The 20,623-nt window shown below is 43.7% G+C and overlaps 1 protein-coding gene across 1 annotated transcript; it reads left to right on the top strand.

Annotated features, from left to right (window-relative positions):
• The first annotated feature begins 733 nt into the window (after nucleotides 1-733).
• mmp14b (matrix metallopeptidase 14b (membrane-inserted)) lies at nucleotides 734-13,490 on the top strand. Its single transcript, XM_085804976.1, has 10 exons — nucleotides 734-1,372; nucleotides 8,168-8,316; nucleotides 8,429-8,551; nucleotides 8,707-9,014; nucleotides 9,565-9,726; nucleotides 9,991-10,148; nucleotides 10,231-10,369; nucleotides 10,499-10,649; nucleotides 11,823-11,938; nucleotides 12,038-13,490. The coding sequence occupies exons 1-10, from the start codon at nucleotides 1,274-1,276 to the stop codon at nucleotides 12,532-12,534; spliced, it is 1,902 nt and encodes a 633-aa protein (XP_085661102.1). The 5' UTR covers nucleotides 734-1,273; the 3' UTR covers nucleotides 12,535-13,490.
• Nucleotides 13,491-20,623: the final 7,133 nt, after the last annotated feature.

Raw genomic sequence — 20,623 nt, 5'->3', positions numbered from 1 at the left:
TTCCTCAGCTGTGGCCAACACAACAGCTGAGCTGCAGCATGTGAACACATAAGGTAGGTTACAGAAAACATGTGTGTTTTAAAAGACTTTGTGCACATGCAGCTACAAAGCATCATGTCCACAGCAGTCATCCTATGTGCCATGAAATCTATAGCTGCCATTACAATGAACAAATGACCTCATGGCAACAGACATAATACATGTGGCAGTTTACTGTTGTGATCTGAAACCAAACCAACAAGATTTCACTATATCAGTCAGAGAACAAAGTTTCTTCTTTTAAAGCAAGCAGCAACGCAAAATACAAAGCAGTGGAAGGTATGGATGCAGGAATATGGATCATGTGATTTACTATTTAAATGTATGCGCAATGTGTGCATTAGAGGGCGCAATTTCTCTTTTTCCTTAACACGGACAGTACTGATAAAACCTAAAAATGACCACATCTTAAAAATATTCCTATAGAAAGTTGAGAGAGAGAGAATCCAAAATCATCTTGGCAAAAACATTTGTTGTGGGATTCATCACGCAGCATAGTGTTTACGCTCTTTTCTGTCAATACAGCTTCTTGCATTTTAGGGAGAATTAGGCTAAGTCATTTAATCTTTGCCTGAGGATAAGGGCTGACCGTGCCAAGTCTAATGCCAAGGTCACCAAGTTGATTCCAGCCCTCCATGTCAGAGGGGCGGGCTGATTTAGGAGGGGGAGCTTTACAACCCTCTACTTTCCAGCTAAAGGTCTCCGGGGAGTATCAAACTACCACGTCTGCAGCGGAGAGAGAGGGAGAGGAGAGGGGATCAAAATAAGCCGACTGAAGGATAGGACAGAGAGAGGACAGCGAGGAGTTAAGATTGCTTCATGAAAACAAAGTCGGCTGCAACATCTGGAGCAAAGCGCAAAGCCGAATTTGGACATAAAGTGTACGCGCAGCCTGCAGCTCCAGAAGCCCCTCTCTGACTTCCTGCTTCAAGTAACGTCCGATAATTGTGTTAAATAAATTCACCAAAACTCGAGAAGAATGCACAGACTGGACAAATACTTGTCGTGGTTTAAGTAACACAAGTTATAAGTTGCAGAGGCTCACTGCTGCACATCTTCGGGGAACTTTTTTTGCGCTCTGCGCCAAGTCGATCTCGTTTGCGCCAGGACTTTGGCTGATGGGGATAAGTTTCCGCAGATAATGTTTTGACAAATAGCAAGGAGAAGGTTGCGCGAAGTGTAACGAGGAGATCTGTTCGTTTTTCACTGTTTTTTTCCGCTGGAGAACCAAGTGATGGCACTGGAGCTGAAATCGCTTGTCCTACTGCTGCTGCTGGCGGTGGTGTGGGAGCTGAGCGCACAGGGAGCGACAGAGCGACAAGTCAATCCAGAGGTGAGGGGGGAAAAAACAAAGGTGGAGAATCAATCTAGATTACAGAGTTAAAGACAGGCACATAAACATAGACTAGGAGAGTCTCAAATGAATCCATAGCAAAAACGCAGATAAACAAATTCTGACAATAGGAATCAAGTTAAATAAACCCAGACAAAGCCACATAAATAAATCCAGATCTGTGGTATAAAGCCACATAAATAAATCTCAACTGGAGGAATAAGACATTAAATCTAAAATAGATAACTGAATATAGATAAATAAATCCATACTTGACAAATAAAACAAAATAAGTGACCATGAAAAAGCCACAAGATAACAAAATACAAGTGGAGTTTAAATTATTGAGTAGTCTTTTCTTTACCTGTAAGACTGAATTAACTTTTTAGTAACTCATTTCAATAAATGTTATGGTCTGATTTCATTTCAGGATAAATTTGCTCATAATGATGTGCTTATGTTGTGTTTGTGGCCACCTTAAACAAAACCAGTATAGCACAGTTAAAACTGCAAATCTCTGCATTTGTCTTGTGGTGGCGCAGGAACATGGGAAGGGCTGTGACCCTGGGTTAGAGGAAGCAGCCCATAATGATGATAGCGCTCATGAAAACACTGAGAAATGCTGAGAGGGCAAAAGCAGCGAGAGCAAGAGAAAAAGCAAATGAGGAGAAATGCATGAGCTTGTATTGTGGTCAGGGCAGAGACAGAGGCAATTTTTGTGGGACTGGAGATGGGGAGTGGAGGGGAGGGTTGGGGGGGTTAGGAGCCCGGTGGAGGGGGGGCAAGAGAGCTGTGGGTACAGATGTACTCTGAGGGATGGGGAGATGTAATTGTTGACATGTGTCCTGTGGACTTGGGCGAAGTGGGTTTTACAATCTGAGAGGTTCTGCAGCATCTCAGCGAAGGGCAGCTGTGGAAAAACACTCGCCACAGTTTGAACTCCAGCTCTGTACATTAAAGACTTTCAATAACCCACTGAGTTGAAGCACCATGGAACTAAGTAGTGTCAGAGATTTTTCTGTCTCTCATCTGTTCTTTTCTGTTCTACTTTGTTCTTTTTTCTCTCTGGCTATGTTCTGATCTTTCATGTCTGCAGCATCAGCAGTCCTCCAGTCCAACTGTGTTAGGAGGTTCTGCATTAATGTTACAGGAAGTGACTGTTACTGCACCCCTACACACCTGCCTCCTTCAGCATAATTAGTAAATACTAACTCAGTGTGTGTGCATGTGTGGGAGTTGAGAGGTCTAAATGATTCTGCTAGATCACACACTGGCGCCAAATGTCTCTCTAATCACGACTATGGAATTATATTTCCAGCTGTGCCAGTGGAAGAAAGCTGAGCTGACTCCACTGACCTACATTAGTCTGTCAACCTAAAGGCCCACTCTGTAAAATGTAAACACAAGAGTCATCTCACTGCCATAATTCAAAATACAGGAGTGGAGCCTGCCATCACGTCTAAATCTAATTACACATACTAACACTTTGGCAATTATAGCCTATATATGTCAATCAGTATTGTAAATTTAAGGACATTCTTTGAAATCTTCATTACTATAGCTGCCACTTTTGCATATAGCCACTACCTGGATATTCTACTGTAAAGAAATGGCTCCAACATACAGTAATTATTTTACCGACTATTTTACATGTTAATGATTAATAATCGATTGATAGTTAAAGAATAACACAGCAGAAGCACATTTTTTAACAACAAGAGTATTTGTGACGTAGGCTACTGTCGTCACCCATGACTGTGGCAAAGTCCAACTAAAGAATAGATTTTTATGTAAGAAGTCCCATAAAGATCATTCATGATATAATAACAAATATGGCTTCATTTAAATTTGCAATGCCCTGACTTCCTTTGGTTCCGTTTCCAGTACAAGCTAAAAATATTTAATGGAGCAAGCGAGGCATCTTCTAGGCTTCACTGGAGGACATAAATGAGACTGAACATGTTGGGCAGATGTAGCGCTTCAAACAAAGTCTGACCTATTTAATATATCAACAAAAAGGCCGGTGGGAGAAAAGAATAAAAATAAAGCAGGTGGAAGAAGAAGGTGATTTTGCCTGCCATTGTTCCAGAGAAACAGAATTGAATGTTGAAACTGAAACATAGAGATGAGTTACGAAATATTAAACACTTTGTAAATAGGTTGAGTCATCTAAAAAAAGTTGAACTTTTTAGATCATCACTGTCGACAAGAGCAACAGCAGTATCAACACAGGGAACTTAGCTTTAACGGTTGCAGTGGGGATTTGCACTAAAGTAAGACATAAGCCGAGGCAACGGGAGAATTTAATTTAAATTCATGTTAATTTAGTAATTTCCCTCCTCTGTTTTATGATCGTCTTTTAAAAAAAAAAGTTTTAACTTTCCTTGTTCAGATAGCGCATGTCCGTGATCTCATGCTTCCTCCACAAACCCACAAGTCAGCAGTATCTCACCACCACTCAGCTACTGAGTGGGATGTTTGTGCTTCACTTAACACTGAGTCTAATTAAGTGAGCGGTTGCATGTTGGTCAGAGGGTCTGCGTGAGAGAGATAAACAGTCGGGTGCTTTAAGGATGCAGAGGTCACTTCCTGTGGTCTGTGGCAGACAGGAAGTGGGCAGTTGGTGTACCTTGGTGTGTCAGCAGCCACCTGCCCCTAACACACACACACACACACATTTTCTCCAAAGTGGCCACAAATCCTCTCTTATGCACACGCACACAGGAATGGCTATAAGCTGAGATCATTCACTACAAAGGAAGACAAATGGACATGAGCTGAGATGATGAGGGTGAGACAGAGAGAACAGTGAGCACGCTGTTGATGCATAGAAAGGAAGGCATTGTGACCATGGGAGTGATGCAATCTGGGGAAAAAAAGGAACAGTCGGAAATTGAAGCTGAATGGGATGGGGTGTGAATCACAGTTGTCATGCACACATCCTGTGTGATATCTGCCCTCGTGCCCTTAACGAGCATAAGAAATATTCTAATTGGTTAGAGTAGTAACTTTACAAGACCCATCCTGTTGTCTGACTAGTCATTTAGAGGAAGGGGGAGGAAAGGCAGGGAGTAAGGAAGGAAGGGTGCGTACTTTTTAGACAAAGCCCACATCCTGATGGTCACCAGTGGGAGGCCCTGAGAGCAGACAGGAGGTGTTACAGGAAATAAGGTAATGCACAAAGGTATTGCCTCATTTCTATCATAAAGAAAGTGAGAAATGAGCAACATTTTCAGAGAAGTTTTATTTTTTTCCCCCCGTGACAAACCTGTGTCATCGTGATTTGTTCAGGATCGACCCATTAGTCAAATGATACTCGCAGGGATGTGTGTTTTTCCACTCTTGTGTCACCAGCTCTTATTGTCGTTGGCCATGGAGGAGTTGTTTTAATAGACAGCAGCTGGGGATTACACACACACGCACACACACATGCTGCAAAAGGTTTCTAGATGTGTGCTGAGGGCCGTGTGGATAGGAACGCTCCGAAACGTAGTCCTCCTGCAGCAATAGCCTCAAGCAAACTCAATAAAGAGTTTAAACAGTTTGGTTTTATGTGTGGTACCAAATGTAGCTACACACACCAAGCCCCTCACATACACAACCACACAAAATCACACGTTAACAGCCAATAACGGGCTTCTACGAGTGAATTGGGAGCTATAATTTCATACGTTTATGAATCATCTGACATAATAGTGCAGCCCTCTGGACAGAGTGAGTGGATGTGTAATGAGGAGCTGTGTGTGTGTGTGTGTGTGTGTGTGTGTGTGTGTGTGTGTGTGTGTGTGTGTGTTGTATACCCAGCATGCATCAGTTGGACTCCCATCGCTGTTGACCAGAGTTTCTTTCCATTGGCCCTCACTGAACGGAACAACTGACTCTTTTTCTTTTTCTGAAATGCAATCCCTCCTTCTCCTTTTCTCATCCTATGTAAAATGAGCGCTCTGCCCACTGACATCCATAGCAACCACTGTTTGATTCTTCTAGATCTTCCATTAAACAATAAACTCACATGGCTGCGTACGAGCGAGCTGCGCCCTTGACCTCAAAACCCAGGGTTTGACTTAACTCAAAGATCCTTTGCTTCTTTGTGTCTGTGTATTATCTGGATTGACTCTAACACTCACACATGTGTCCATACAGCGGTTTGAAGCAGTTCACATCACAACCAAGGGTTCTGTGCGCCATTACTGCTGCAGTTTCCAGAGCGTATATGGAAAGACTGTGGAGTAGCTCAACTGAATTTAAAAAAAATAGAAATGATTTGATGCAAGAAAATATATCACATATTATATTAGCTAAGCAGAGACTTAAAATGTACTAAGAATCATGGGTAAGTAGTTGGTGAAGTTGCAAAAAGTAATAGCTAAGTAGTGGAGATTGTTATGAAGGGTGAATAGCTAGAATAGACTGAACATGGATGAATAATTGCAGGCTTTCAGTAAAGTGAGTTTATCTGTGTCTAAAAGCCAACTGACAAACAAGGCTGGGAACCACCGGTCTACATCAAAAGCCTGTAGTCATCTCCTATGCCACAGTAAATAGTGACCATTTCCTCTTCCTGCTGCTGCTTTAGTTACTCAGCCCCATTAGTGTGGTCAAAAATAGTCTAGTGTGACGGTGAATAAGACTTTGTCAAGTCACCTGAGGGACTTGTGAAAGAGGCGTGGAGGCCCTATAGTTAAAACAAGTGTTCGGTGTCATTCAACAGCAGCCTTTTGACTGCTGAGGGAAAAGTCAGGAGTTTGCCCAAAAGAAAACACAGTGAATGTGTCAAATCAGGCCTTAAACACCCACTTTGTGATACTCACAGAGAATGTGGTGCTAAAGTCGAACTCAGAGAGAGGAAAAGCAACATTAATAATTATTAGAAGACCCACAAACTTCAGGAGCCTCATTATAGCTCTTAATTACAACCTTCAGATGTAACTAAGTCCATCTTTCCCTCCTTGCGCTCCTCTCTTTCCTGCTTATGTGGATGTGCTGTAACAGTGGCAAACAGTGAGTCTTTATGTGTCCACTGGAGCTGCATGGGTGAGTCAGACCCAGAAAGGGCTCATTCAGGGGTGAAGTCTAAACACCGAGACCTCCATGTCTCCCAAAGACACAGAGGGAGAGATTAGACCTTCAAGGGCTCCCAAACTGCCATTCACTTACAGCCCAAGCTTGAGTGCAAGGCTGGATAATCACCAGGGCTATTCATGCAAGTATAGTCATGTATAAACCTACAGACCTATAGTCTATGAACTCATACATTTGCCTTGTGCTGTATTTTCTCAGTGGAAAAAGGGCGCCGGCAGGTTTTTTTTACTTTCAATGTATTTAGCAGCTATTAGCAACAGATATACAGGAATAATGGAGTGGCTCTGGGTGTGGTTGTTCGTCAGTATTTACCCTCAAGTCTCTGGGTTTTCCATAAGAGAGGGATGAGGGAGGAGTGACGAGGCGAAGACAGAGACATGGACGTGGGGGGAAGAGTTTGTCTTTGAGGTTTGGATGCGACTAGGAAGAAATTCCCAGTGAAATTACTGACTGACGCTGCTGCTTGACTGGAGACGTTGGCTGAGGTTGCCCAAGGCCTGAGTCTCACCCTGGGACACTCCCTATCTTCCGCTCTTCTCTCCCAATCCCCTGCTCAGCACATATACACTCACTAGGATTATGGCTTTTCCAATCTTATACAAAACGTGGAATAATTACATAATAGATCACATCAAGTCGTCCTGTGTAAGGAAAAAAAATCAGCCTCCATAAAGACACAGACACAAAAAAGTCTGGAAACTTTCATCAGTCAAGCTCATACTGTATCCAAACAATAAAACACATCCTAAAAGCGCATTACAAGCGCACAAAGTCACTGTGCACAGCAGAATATCAAAGTGGTCTCGGTTTTCACTGCACTCACAATGGCCTCAGTGTTATTTTTCAGCTCCACTTTGAGAGGGAAAGAGTTTAGGAGAAACTGTGTGGGGGTGCGGCGCGAAGCCGCTGGCACCGGTCCAGATGTCAAACCAGCACCGCAGCGAAATGGGTTTCCAGGGGAAAGTAAGGTCAATCATAGCGGAGACTGAGGGATCTGGATCACTGGAGAACTCAGTGACCATCGTAATATGTGCTCCAAATGGTTTAAACAAATGCTTTAATCATGTCCAAACTCAGCGACTTAAGTTATAACTGTCACAATCTGCACTGAAACACAAACAAGTGGTCACAGAATAACTTCAGAGTCGATACTGAAGTTAATCTGTAGCCTAACTCTGTGTGGGGGTTTTCCTTCTCCAGTTTCTGGTTTTATTGTAACTTGAACTGCCTTTGTTTGAAGTTTTTTTTTTTTTTTCTTAGGGGTTTAAACTTGGCAGCGTTCTTTCATGTTGACCTGGACTTCAGTGGTGCTCGCCGGAGAGCCAAATGTTGATGGTTGAATAGCTTTTGTGTTTAGTCATTGCGTGGAGTCGGGCCAGGTGCCTGAAACTGATGTTGCTCCTGCTGGCTACAAGATACCAAAACACTGAGAGACATTATTTAAGAGCTTATTTTTGATGTCAGTTAGAAATGTGTATTTGCTGCAAGCGCACACAAACATCCTGAACTTGTGGTCACTGCGTCTGATAATCAACATCGTACCAGACACTTGGTTTACCCTGAATCACCACAACAGAAATCAGGTGACTTAGGGAAATGTTTTTGCATCTGTTTCTAATCCAAGCCCTTTTTTTCTTAGATACTAAGACTGGAGTTTCCTCATTTTCAATGTTTTCTCCCTTTTTTTCTTTTTTTTTTTGCTTTGTCTTGTAGTCATGGCTACAGCAGTATGGTTACCTGCCCCCGGGGGACCTGAGGACCCACGCCCTCCGCTCCCCTCACTCCGTCTCCTCAGCCATCGCCGCCATGCAGAGGTTCTACGGCCTCACCATCACCGGCTCCTTCGACGACAAGACCGTTGCGTGAGTATCAGACAGCAGTTTTCTGTTCATGGAGCTTGGGTCAAACATATCAAAAGTGATACAGTTGTTCCCCAACTTGTTGTAAGTGGAGTTGTGTTGTGTTGTGTGGCAGGGCCATGAGGCGGCCGCGCTGTGGAGTGCCAGATAAGTTTGGTGCTGAGCTGAAGAGCAACCTGAGGAGGAAGCGATACGCCATCCAGGGCCTGAGATGGAACAAAAATGAAGTCACTTTCTCGTAAGTCAACAGTGCTGCTTTTGAAGAATGTGATGCATCTACAGGGACACGGTGTAAACTATTCTTACACTTTGATTAGTTTTCCTAGTTAAGTGGAAATAACTCTTTCTTATCTCTCCCATCCTCCCCTTCCCCCTTGTTTAAACATTCCTCAGTATACAGAACTACACGCCTAAGGTGGGTGAGTACGAGACCCATGAGGCCATCAGGAAGGCCTTCAAGGTGTGGGAGAGTGTCACCTCTCTGCGTTTCCGGGAAATCCCCTACAGTTACATACGGGACAAGGTAGAGGAGTTCGCCGACATCATGCTCTTCTTTGGTGAGGGTTTCCATGGTGACGCCAGCCCGTTCGATGGTGAGGGGGGCTTCCTGGCGCATGCCTATTTCCCTGGTAATGGCATCGGCGGAGACACCCACTTTGACGCTGCCGAGCCATGGACGGTTGGAAACCGGGATCTGATGGGTAAGGACAAGGATACATCCAGTCTGACCTTCTGATAAACACGATTTGTTTTCTTCAGTGAATCACTGACAACACAAGAAAAAGCTCAAATAGTGGGAGTTACTTGTTGTTACATGATGTTGGGAGACAGGACTCCTTGTTTTTTATTTCGCTGTCACAAGCACAACACAGGCAGCAACACGTCCAGTCTTGTATCAGTACATTTTAAGGAGTGAATCCTCCAGGGAATGTTGATACTGCAGAAATGGAGACGTGTTTATTTCTGAATTGTGGAAAACACACGGCTGTGCAGTGTCAGCTGTTTGAGTCCAGCACATTTTCATGTGACACCACAGCTATTTTTATTTTTGATCCTTTAATCTGTCAGGTTATTGGGTGAGTTTGAGTGAGTCACTTCAAAATGAGGAAACTGGAGCATTTACTCCTCCTCCTCCTTCATAACTCATTGTTTCATCAGGAAATTTTTTTGTTCCTTTCTCCTGTCTCCTGCTTTACTCAGATTGTCCAGAAAAAGTCATCATAAATTGTCTTGTGGTTGATATTGTTTCAGGTAATGATGTATTCCTGGTTGCGGTGCACGAACTGGGCCATGCTCTGGGTCTGGAGCACTCCAACGACCCCTCAGCCATTATGGCTCCTTTCTACCAGTGGATGGACACCGAAAACTTCATACTTCCTGATGATGACCGCAGAGGGATACAGCAACTCTATGGTATGTTATCAACAAAGTTTTGGTTCAAATCATTGCCAGAAAAAAGGCCATTATCTGTTTTGTTGTCTAGTTTACATTATAAAGGGTTTGGAGCTCGAGTTGCTTTAGAGACAGTCTATCACAAATCTATGACCAAATAACAAACTAGCTCAAACCTAAACTCCTCTTTTGCTCCAAACCCTTGTGAAACTGTGTGATGAAGCCTCATTTAATATAACAGAATATCCACTCTAAAGATTTCCCTCGTGTCCTTTTTCCACACAGGCTCAGGATCAGGCCCTCAGCCCCCTCCTGTCACACCCCGTTCACCTTACAACCCTGATCCCACATATGCACCAGACAAGCCTCGCTTTGGCCCCAACATCTGTGACGGGCACTTTGACACCATCGCCACCCTGAGAGGAGAGATGTTTGTGTTCAAGGTAAACCCACCGTCTCATAGTTGAAGTTTTGATTCAACAGTTTGGCCACTGGACAGTTTTAAATTCTCCTTTTCCCTCTCAGGATAAGTGGTTCTGGCGAGTGCGTAACAACCATGTGCTGGATGGATACCCCATGCCGATTGGTCACTTTTGGAGGGGATTACCCACTCATGTTAATGCTGCTTTTGAAAGGGAAGATGGGAAATTTGCTTTCTTTAAAGGTAAGCCAGAGCTTTAAAACTCATTAAAACTACTCTTTGCCAAACAGGAAATGTCTTGCAGATACCTGTTATGGTTCTGTTTCTGTTTCTGTTCCCTCTGTGCCTCATTCTGTCTCTCTGTGTCTCTAGGGGACAGGTACTGGGTGTTCAGTGAATCTATTCTGGACTCTGGTTACCCCAGAAGTCTGAAGGAAATGGGCAGCGGACTCCCCAAAGACCGACTAGATGCGGCTCTGTACTACACACCGACTGGACAAACATTCTTCTTCAGAGCCAACAAGTTAGTCATCTTCACTGCGCTTGCGTGTGTGTGTGTGTCATGCTGTGATGAAACTGTGCTGATGTTTATCAAGAAGGAGTTTCAAGGAAAGTCCATTTGCGTCACCTTCACTGAAAGATACAGCATGTTTGACTGCTGACCATAAAAGGTTGAAACACATGAAGTCAATCACTAACCCTGAGCTACAAAACCTGCTTCTCATTTAAACATGAAAACAAACCCTGAGGAAACTTTAAGGCGTGCAGCGCCCCCTTATATTTAAACCATAGTCATTGTTATAAAAAAGGTGGGTTATACGCAGAAGTCAGTGATTATCATGGTGCAAACAGCCACCTACTTAAACAAAGTCCATGAGTCCTCAGACGTATTGGAAGAGGTGAAGAGTTGCTGCTTCTGAGGAAACAACACTTAAACACTCTGCAGACCATTTCGTATTCAGCCAAGTGTTTAGGTTCAGCAGGAACACACACGTCGATTCGGAGTAGGGGTTGAAGTTTTCCGGGTCAAGAGCCAGTTTGGATTTGTGTCATTTGAGAAGAGTTGAAATCAATCAACCAAGTTTATTTCTAAAGCACATCAGGTCTCAGTTCTATGGAATAAGTCTCAAGTGAAGCGTTTTAAGTCCTAGTCACTTCATAACTCCTTTAGGGATAAAGTATTTTCAGGAGTCTTTCAGGGAAAGTCAAACGCCATTTAGGGCCATTCCAAACGAAACCACAAAACCTACAGGCAAAATCCCAATATAGTTTCACATCTGTCAGAACAAGTCCTAAGTCAAGTTCCAAACCCTTTAAGGCAAGTCCCAGACGTACGCATCACACAGTTTGGTCATTTTAAATGATTTTAGCCAGAGTCAAGTAATGAATCTTTTGGGGAGACGCTAGGCCAAATCTCAAGTTACTTGAGAGAAGTCCAAGTTAAGTGTTAAGTCCCTTTGGACAAATCCAAGTCAGGTCTCACAAGTCTCTTTAAAGACAAGTCAAATCTCATCCTTTAAAGCTGGCTTTAATGGAAATACAGTTTAAAATCTTAGGTTTGTCAGAACAAGCCTCAAGACCTTTAGAGGAAGTCCAAGTCAAATCTAAAGTCATTGTTGTCTCAAGTCTTTTGGGGGCTCTGAATGTGACCATAAACTAAACTCTCTTTACTTCTGCCCTCTCATCTTCTGCTCAGATATTACCGTTTCAATGAAGACATGAGAAGTGTTGACGATGGGTATCCAAAAGCTATTAATGTGTGGCAGGGAGTGCCTGACAACATCAAGGCAGCCTTCATGAGCAAAGATCAAGGTACGGATTCTGTTTCTATTATTACTACGATGACGATACTTGTGAAAGTTGCTTTTCTCACCACCGGTTTGTTGCTCACCGTGTGCTTCCATCCCTCAGCTTACACCTACTTCTACAAAGCCAACAAGTACTGGAAGTTCAACAACCAGATGATGCGTGTGGAGCCAGGATACCCCAAATCAGCCCTTCGCGACTGGATGGGCTGTCCCAATGAAGACCCCAAGACGGACGGAGGAAGAGGAGGAGGTGGACACGACAAGGACAAGGACAGAGACAAGGAGCAGGAGGACAAGGACAGAGATAGAGATAGAGAGAGGGATAGAGAGAGGGAAAGGGAGAGGGAGAGAGAGAGGGAGAGGGAAAGGGAGAGGGAGAGAGAGAGAGAGAGGGAGAAGGGAGAGGACAAAGAGGTGATCATTATTGAAGTGGATCAGGAAGGAGGGTCCGGTGGTGGAGCCGGGGCAGCAGCGGTGGTGGTGCCGCTCTTCCTCTTAGTGTGTGTGATCGCAACGCTGGCAGCCTTGGTGTTTTTCCGCCGGTACGGTACCCCACGCCGACTCCTCTACTGCCAACGATCTTTATTGGACAAGGTGTAGACAGAGGAGGAGGGAAGGGAGGGGAGGGGAGCAAGAGCCAGGGAGAGAAAGAAAAAGAAAGTGGAAGGAAATGTCAAACACAGATAACAGAGCAGGAGAGAAAGAGGTGAAACAGGAGAAAGAGCAGAAGGAAAAGCGCCAGACTTGCATTTTAAAAATATTTTTTACCACTGCCAGATTTCCTTTTGCTCTGTCTCTCGACCACTCCGTCCTTCCATGTTTTAGGCCTTTACCTCTTTTTTTCTCTCTCCCTTCCTTCTCTGCCCGTCTCCTCGCGGTAACTGACGCCAGCTCATTGCTGTTTGTTTTAGCCTTTTTCAATGTCTTATTTTTAGTTTTTGTCAGTGGTCAGTGTTTGTGTCCTCGTGAATTTCCGCTTTGAACCTGCATCATCGAGACGCCCATTCTAGCATGTTCTCTCGCGCAAGCAAACTGTGTGTTTGATTTGTTCGTTCTTCCCCCTCGTAAACTTGCACGCAATCCCATAAACACACACATTTTGAAAAACCACAGTGGTACAGTCATTGTGTTCCTTAATCTTCCAGTAAAGAACCATGTCAGAGCCAGTATGGACCATGAAAGGGAAACAAAACATTAAACCTTACGAAGCATGAGATACACTCATATCAGAGTGAAGCAATAAATCCAACTGTGTCTTCTCCTTTTTTTATATCAATGTCTAGTTCTGATTATTATTATAAATGATGTTGTCATTATTATTTTGACTATTACTATTATTGTTGTTGTCCTCTGTGTAAAGAATGTGTTTTGTACATTGTCATTAAAAAGTCCTGCTGGACAGTGACATTCAGTTTTGAAAGTGGCCTTAATTTTATATGTGGGGACAGTGAATGGGGAAGGGGGTTATGTATTCTTGAAACTTGATTGTTTATTATTATTTTTTTTTTTACCTTGAATCCATCTCAAATGAAAATAAATTGACAATCTGAAAATGACTCCTTTTTGTCATTGTACTTGTTTACAGTTTTCAAATCATGGTGCTACATTACTAGTCAGGGGTTATAAGTAGTTTAACGACAATGATAATGATACTAGTCATGATGATAATAATGATAATGATCTAGTTTTCTCAACGAGATTGTGTGTGTGTCCTTACTCACTTATATTTTTAAGCTTTTCTTACAAAATAAAGTAATTTCAAAAGGCTTTCTGTGCTTTGATTCTCACTTTGTAAACCGTTCACTTCATCTTTCTCTCTTTCTGTCTCTTTCTCTTAAAGGTCACATACTGTAGAAAGTGAGATTTCCATGTGTTGTTTTTAATTATAGAGAAGGTCTTAGTGTTAAAGTGCACACATATTCCAATGAGCTGTCAGGATTTTGTAATTTTGTGACATCACAGCTGTACAGCCATGCTTCCTGTCCAACCAGGCCCCGCCGTCCAACCTGTTTTGGTTGTTTTAACTTTATTAAGCATAGACAGCAAGTGGTCACTCTGCAGTGGAGCTAACAAATCTACAAGCCAATGAGATGTTGAGAAAAAAGCTGCATAATCATTGGATGTCAGGAAGCCAACACAACGTTCCCAAGAGTAGTAATGCTACACAACATTGGCTAACTCTTTTGTAGAATTTCAGTCTGACTTCGATTGACCTCAGTTTGGTCCAATTCATCAACATTTGCATTTGCCACGCTACCTGTGGTTCGCCCAGCTGTGCGTCACTCAGACAACAGTCAGCCAATCAGAAGAGAGGCTCAGAGACAAAACCCTCAGAACTTCAGGGAGAAGAGCGAGAGGAGTTATAAAACTAGAGTACATTGCAATGGTTAAACCCACAAATATGTCCTGTAATAGATATGAACATTTCAAACGGAGCATCAGGAGTGTAAATACAGACCTTTAACTGCTGGTGGTTGTCATAATATTTTAATTTAGGGTTAAATGTTCGCAAATAATCCAGCTCTTACCTAGACTCTTCTCCTTTACCACTCATATTGATCACATCACTCTTCCATCTGGTCTTCCCTAGTCTTCCTGGACCTCCAGGTTTCTTGCTCCCCGACCGCACCACTCTGTGTTACTGGGGCTCGGAAACTGGCAGGCCAGAAACTGGGTCGGAAAACACGGACTGGATCCAAAGCTTAAGTAGAAACAGGGATGAGGACGATTGTGTAAAGCTATTGCTGCACAGCAGGAAAACATATCTCAGCTATACGGCGAAGGAGGGAGAGGTGTGTGTGTTCTTCCATACTTGTGAGGACCGAAGAGCAGGATGATGAGGGGGGGGGGTCGAGCAAAGTGAGGACATCTTTTCTTCAGGATTCAGGCTTTAGATCATCATAGTCATAGGTCCTCACAAATATAGCATCACAAACACGCTCTCATGTTTTGTACAGCTATAAATGCTTTTATTTGTGCATTATGCACTGTGTATGTGAACACTCCCATCCACCATGAGCCAATAAAAGCCAGAACAGCAGAGCTAGGCGTCTCCCCGCTCCTTAATGATCCCACTAATGAACAACTGCCATACAGACGTTGGACCCACCGTAAAGATGACTGACTGCGGGAGAAAGTGAGTGGGTGGGGGGGGTCAGTGTTTCTATCATATGTTATGATTACTGCAATGGGACTTCATGCAATTAAAATGATGAAGTATTTTCCTATTGTGCCGAAAAGATTTAGGGCGCCCATTTGTCTCCACTTTGCTGCAGTGTTTTGAAGAGCTGGGGCTGTGGAGGGAGCAGTCACGAGGGTTTTTCTTTTGCTTGAGGGGGGGGGGGGTTTCAAGGGAGGAGGAGATGAAGGAAGAGCGAGGAGGGTTAAGTCACATTTGGAGGCCAGAGATGGAGCAGAATTCCATGAGCAACATCTGGAATTCCGACTGCATCATGTGGGCCAGACAAACAGCAGGACATGGCAGTGAGGGGGTGGGGGGAGGGGAGCTGCTTGGGATCTGTTTAATTGCCTTTTCAACTGTTGCAGGGCCACAATGGAGGATACGTCATGTAGGAATCATGTTTTTTGTTTCAGATTTCAGTGTGTGTGCGATGTTTTCCTCGCTCCACTGGTTGCTGTGACCCACACACAAGTCAGAAATTTAGCAGTGGGTCACGACTTGATGTTTTCTGTCTTCCCCCAGCTGATTCTGCAGAGTGAAAAAAAAAAAAAGAAAAAAAAGGATCGCCTCAGCATAATTCCTCCCCACAGTCCTCTCTTTTCTTTTCTGTGTGTAACTGGAGAGCTTTTTCTTCACTGTCTGCGAAATGACTCACTTCTTTTTTCACCAAGTCCAACAAAAGGACTCCACCACCATGTTCCAGCGTCTCCCGGCCATCTCCACTCCTCTCGCTCTCACATTTCACCCAGATAGATGAAAAGGTCCTTTCTGATTCCTGATTCCTCCTGTTTACGAAAGCTGAGCGACAAACATAAACTCACATCAGTGGCTTGCATCACATCTTACTATTCTCATCATTTTATCTCTCTTGGTTAAATTCAAACATCATTAGCCCGCTCCTTTTATGTTCCTGTCTTTCCCCTTGTGCTGGACACTTCCTGTGCCTGTTTCAGTTGGCATGTGCGTAGCCTGCAGGCTGATGAATGGAAACTTCCCAATAGGGGAAGTCCTGCTCTTGGCTATTGTGTCTCCAAATGGCCAAAACGAATATAATACAGTAATTGCAGGACCAACCTCAGAGAGAGGACTGAGTAACCTTCCCATAAAACAAAATAATAAAAAAAAAAAACCAGAATGATGAACAGTTGGTGTTGTGCTCTGCCTGGTAACAAGGATGTGGGATGGTGGAAAGCTGCATTTCTTGGGGGAGCTGGTGAGTGGCTATATAGGTTACACATGGCTTTCATTTGCATCAGTTAAAGCTCTGCCACATCCTGCACCAAGCGCTAATACAACAAACAGGGAGCAGGAGGGTTTGCCCTCACTCTCACACAACTTTAAAAGACATGTAGATATAGGATGTGCAGACTTTGAACTTGCAGCAGCGTTCACCTCCTCCTCCTCCACCTCCTCCTCCTCCACAGAGAGGAGGTGATGTCATGGCCTTTTGTCTGGCTGGCTGGAATGTGTCCAAGGAAAACGTGAGGGACTGGCATGAAATCTGTTTTCAGTGCTGAGCGTGAGCTGTGGTGGGGAAAGAAAAAAAGGTTACATTTGTTAAATGACCACCAGAGTCAGGCCATGTTTTCACTTCATGAAGGAACATGTCTGCTGACCGTGAGATAGAAGGAGAAAAGTGAACATCCACTGTTGATGCAGCTGAAGCTGGGTACACACACACACACACACACACACACATACATATATATATATATATATATATATAGCTCTGGAAAAAAAATAAGAGACCACTTTCACAAATGTTTCTTAAAAGCATCTTTACATGTATGACAGTCATTCTTTTCTTTTCTTTTTTAAATACCAACACAAACACAACTCATTCTACTTAATGAGACACTGATGAGGTCATCACCTGAACCACATCTGGTTTTATAGGACAATTATAAAAACCACTGCTGGGATTAAACATTGACATTATCCCACAAAAACTGATTTATAAAATCTTCCTGAATTAAAATATTCTCGTGTTGTTTAGGAATAAATATGAACATGTTTTCTTTGCATTATTATTATTCAAGGTCTGAAAAGACTTGATTTTTTGTTGTTATTTAGACTAGTTTAGTCATTAGCCAATAAAAGCTCTAAATTACAATATTTTTTATTTCAATTTTGGGAGAAATGTTGTTGGTAGTTGATAGAATAAAAAAAATGTTTTATTTAATTTTACTCAAACACATACCTATAGTAAAACCAGAGAAACTGATCATTTTGGGAATGGTCTCAGTAAATCAGAGACTCCTGACAGCTTTTTCACATTCACATCCTTCTCCCTCTATGTTTTCTCACCTGCCTCCCGGTGGGAATCAGCTCCTTTGCCGTGTTTTCAGGAGGATGTGCACGGCACACTGGCCCCCTCTGCCACCTGCAAGTTCAGTGGGAATTTATAACAGAGAGCATTTAAAACAAAGGTGCAGAAACAACAGGATGACTGACTGGATGTGACACGTCAGGACGCAGGACAATAGCCCGGTGGTCATCGGCCTGTTCAGGGGCCAGTAAATACCCCCAGAGAGCCAACACCAATACCACTACCATCGCACTGGCTGATAAACTGTTAATGCAGCCTTTACTAAAGCTGTTAGTCACTCTGTGCTTCCCACTCACACAAAAAATGCTGTGAAAAACCTCATCAGGCTCCGGGCAGGGTTTGCCCTCTATTCATGTGGCGTTTTAAATAGAAGATATGTTGACCTTTAAACAAAGTGCTACTCACTCTGGAAGGGTGCAGTAGTATTTCTGAGCTGCTCCAACATGTCTGTCTCTCTCTCTCTCTCTCACACACACACACACACACACACACACACACACACACAGTGTATTTGTGGTGTACACAGCCAGTGGAAGCAGGGGGATCAATAACTAATACTTTTTCCGTTATGTCTGCATCTTATTATTCCATTTAGCTACACAAGGAGCTATGCATGGAAAATAACTCCCCCCCTCACACACACTATTAGTTGAACACATTCTTCGAGCACCCCAGATGTCCCAATCTCAGTTTTCTCAGTTTCATCAAGTGCTTGGTTTGAGATCTTTGTTTTCTTTGCTGTGCAGTTTTGTCTGTCTCTGCCCCCACCGTGCTGAATCTGCTTAAAGCCGCCAGTTAAACGCTGTATGCCTGTGTTTTTGTTAGGCTCCACACAATACGTGCTCTTTGGATTGGGTGTGGTGCCGTGGGAGCAGTCCCTCCTGAATGTCGGAGAGGGGTATTGTGTGGGAGAAAAAAATACAGGTGCAGGAAAGTTGGACAATCAACATTTCAGCCTCCTGAGCTCGCTTTTTTTTCCTCTCTCTCCTAAGCGCTGCAGGAAAACACCTCCATCACAGCAGATGCTGAATCAGGTTCTACAAGCCCAGCTACCCTCGTCCTGACCCAGTCGCATCCGCAAGGAAACCCCCCTGCTTCGCTGCAGGCCCAGACTGGATAGTGGGCACATTTTCATCTGACATCTAAATATATGTAGAGTCACTGTCTGAACTCTGGAGACCACAAGAGAGCCCAGAGCCTCTTCGCCCTCCCCACAACTCCTGCAGCTTGTTAATGAAGTATCACACAACCTCATGCATGGTTTTTCTCTTTCTCTCACCGCCTCCTCCATCACAACAGGCCACATCTGGTTTCCATAAGCACATACATGTCATCACGAGGAAGAGGAGGAGGTGGGGGCTGAAGGAGGAGGAGGGGGGGAGGGTGTGTTGTGTATATATCAAGGGAAGTTTAAGGAGTGCTAAGACTGACTGTGGAGATATGGCCGTCTTTCATCATCTCTCCAAACTCTTCTCACATATGTTTGCATGACACAACCCGGCTTCCTCTCGGTGAAGAATAAAAGGAAATTCATGAGCATGCATGTGTGTGTGAGAGAGAGAGAGAGAGAGAGAGAGAGCATGGGTAAATAGGATACAGACAGAGAAATTTAAAAAAAACTCCAAGTCAGAGGAGGGCAAGAGGAAAGTCAGCGAGACAAAGATCAGAGAGGCCACATCAGAGGTCGTCTTTGAAAGTGGAGCTTGTTGGGCCTCTGCAGCGCGTTCCTACGCGGTGGACACAAAGACCTATGTGGTTTCACTGAGGAGGGGAAGGCAGAGGGGAGGGGAGGTAAAGTGGAGGCGGAGGATGGGGGGGAGGGGGGGGGTTGCTTACAAAGCAAAAACATATGGTTTTTACTGCCCACTCCTCAGCATAGGATTGTCCTTGCTCAGCTGACTGACTGGTGGCGGAGGCCTATACCACTGACCTGAGATCTGCACCGTACACAGGTGGTGGTCCTCCCTGCCCGGCTCCCACCGGTGGTTCTGTCAAAAGACCCACAACTGTGGAAACATTGTTTTGAGTCATCTCTACATGTGTGGACACGGTGCTGACCAGCTGTTTCACTTTAGATCTGCTGGGCTCATGGATCTGTTCCAGGTCTGGCATCGGACGGAGCTGGTAGGTTCAGCACTCGCTGAACTCTGTTGTTCACCCTGAGGTTAAAGCTGCAGCTTAGATGTTGACGAAGTACAATAACAGTTGTAAGATAGCTGTTGATGCTAATTTTTAAAGACTTAAGCAACTTCTCAGCAAAATCCTTGTGGTGAAGCATCTGCAAAAAAACTGGCAGGGTTTTGAAAGGGTCCAAATGCTTTCTGCTGCAGAACGTGGCTTCTTGTTGGAGGCAGGCGGTGGTGGTGATTGATGCTCCACAACAACTTGAGCCATCATTGTCTTACTGAGCAGCTCTGTCTTCAAGACAGATTGGAGGAGGCTACCGTTGCTATCGGAAAGTACCGAGCTGGGCTGTGGCCAGCTGGTTAGCCTGCTATTTTCACCAGACCAGAGTTAACATTGGCATTGCTTTCCATCAGCTCTTGATGAGTCGAAGAATGAAGTGTGTTGAACGCTGACTGCTCAGTAAGCAGCTGCTAACCAATTTTAAGATAATTTTATAAGCCGAGTTGTGCAATGACTGGACTCCATTGAGCAATTTCTAAACAAACATGGTTCAACATTATCATGAAACATATCGTGCAATGTTTGGACAATTTCTGATTCATAGTTTAATTTGTGTTGTGTCACAACCTGTTTATTTTCGTTCTTTTTTTTTTTTTTGCATTCGTAGCCTTCCCTAGTGGTACATCTGACTAAACATCAACAGCTGTTGACTTTGGTCTGTGTTTGAGCTTATAGACATGACCTGCTCAAGTCTGTTGGCCAAAACTACAAAAACATGTCAAGCTTTAAGGAACCTTTTAACCCCAGGATGATCCGTTTTACACAAAGCATTAATTAAAATTTTCCGATCATGTATTTCTTCATGAAAATCGTCCAATACCAATCAACAGCTGATCAACCAGGTCATTCCTAGAAAAAGATAACGGGGAAAATCCATCATGATGTAGTTTTATTGTCTAAGTGGTTTTTTAGTAGAGCACATTAAGCTGTGACAAATTTGAAGTCACACTTTTGGTGTGAGGGGGGTTTTCCAAAATTGCATTTTTCAGCCT

This window comes from Trachurus japonicus, chromosome 17 (assembly GCF_045865225.1).
Source record: "Trachurus japonicus isolate A0001 chromosome 17, Traja_1.0".
NCBI lineage: Eukaryota > Metazoa > Chordata > Actinopteri > Carangiformes > Carangidae > Trachurus > Trachurus japonicus.
The sequence above is the reverse complement of the archived record's forward strand: the minus strand, read 5'-3'. Positions and strand labels throughout refer to the sequence as shown.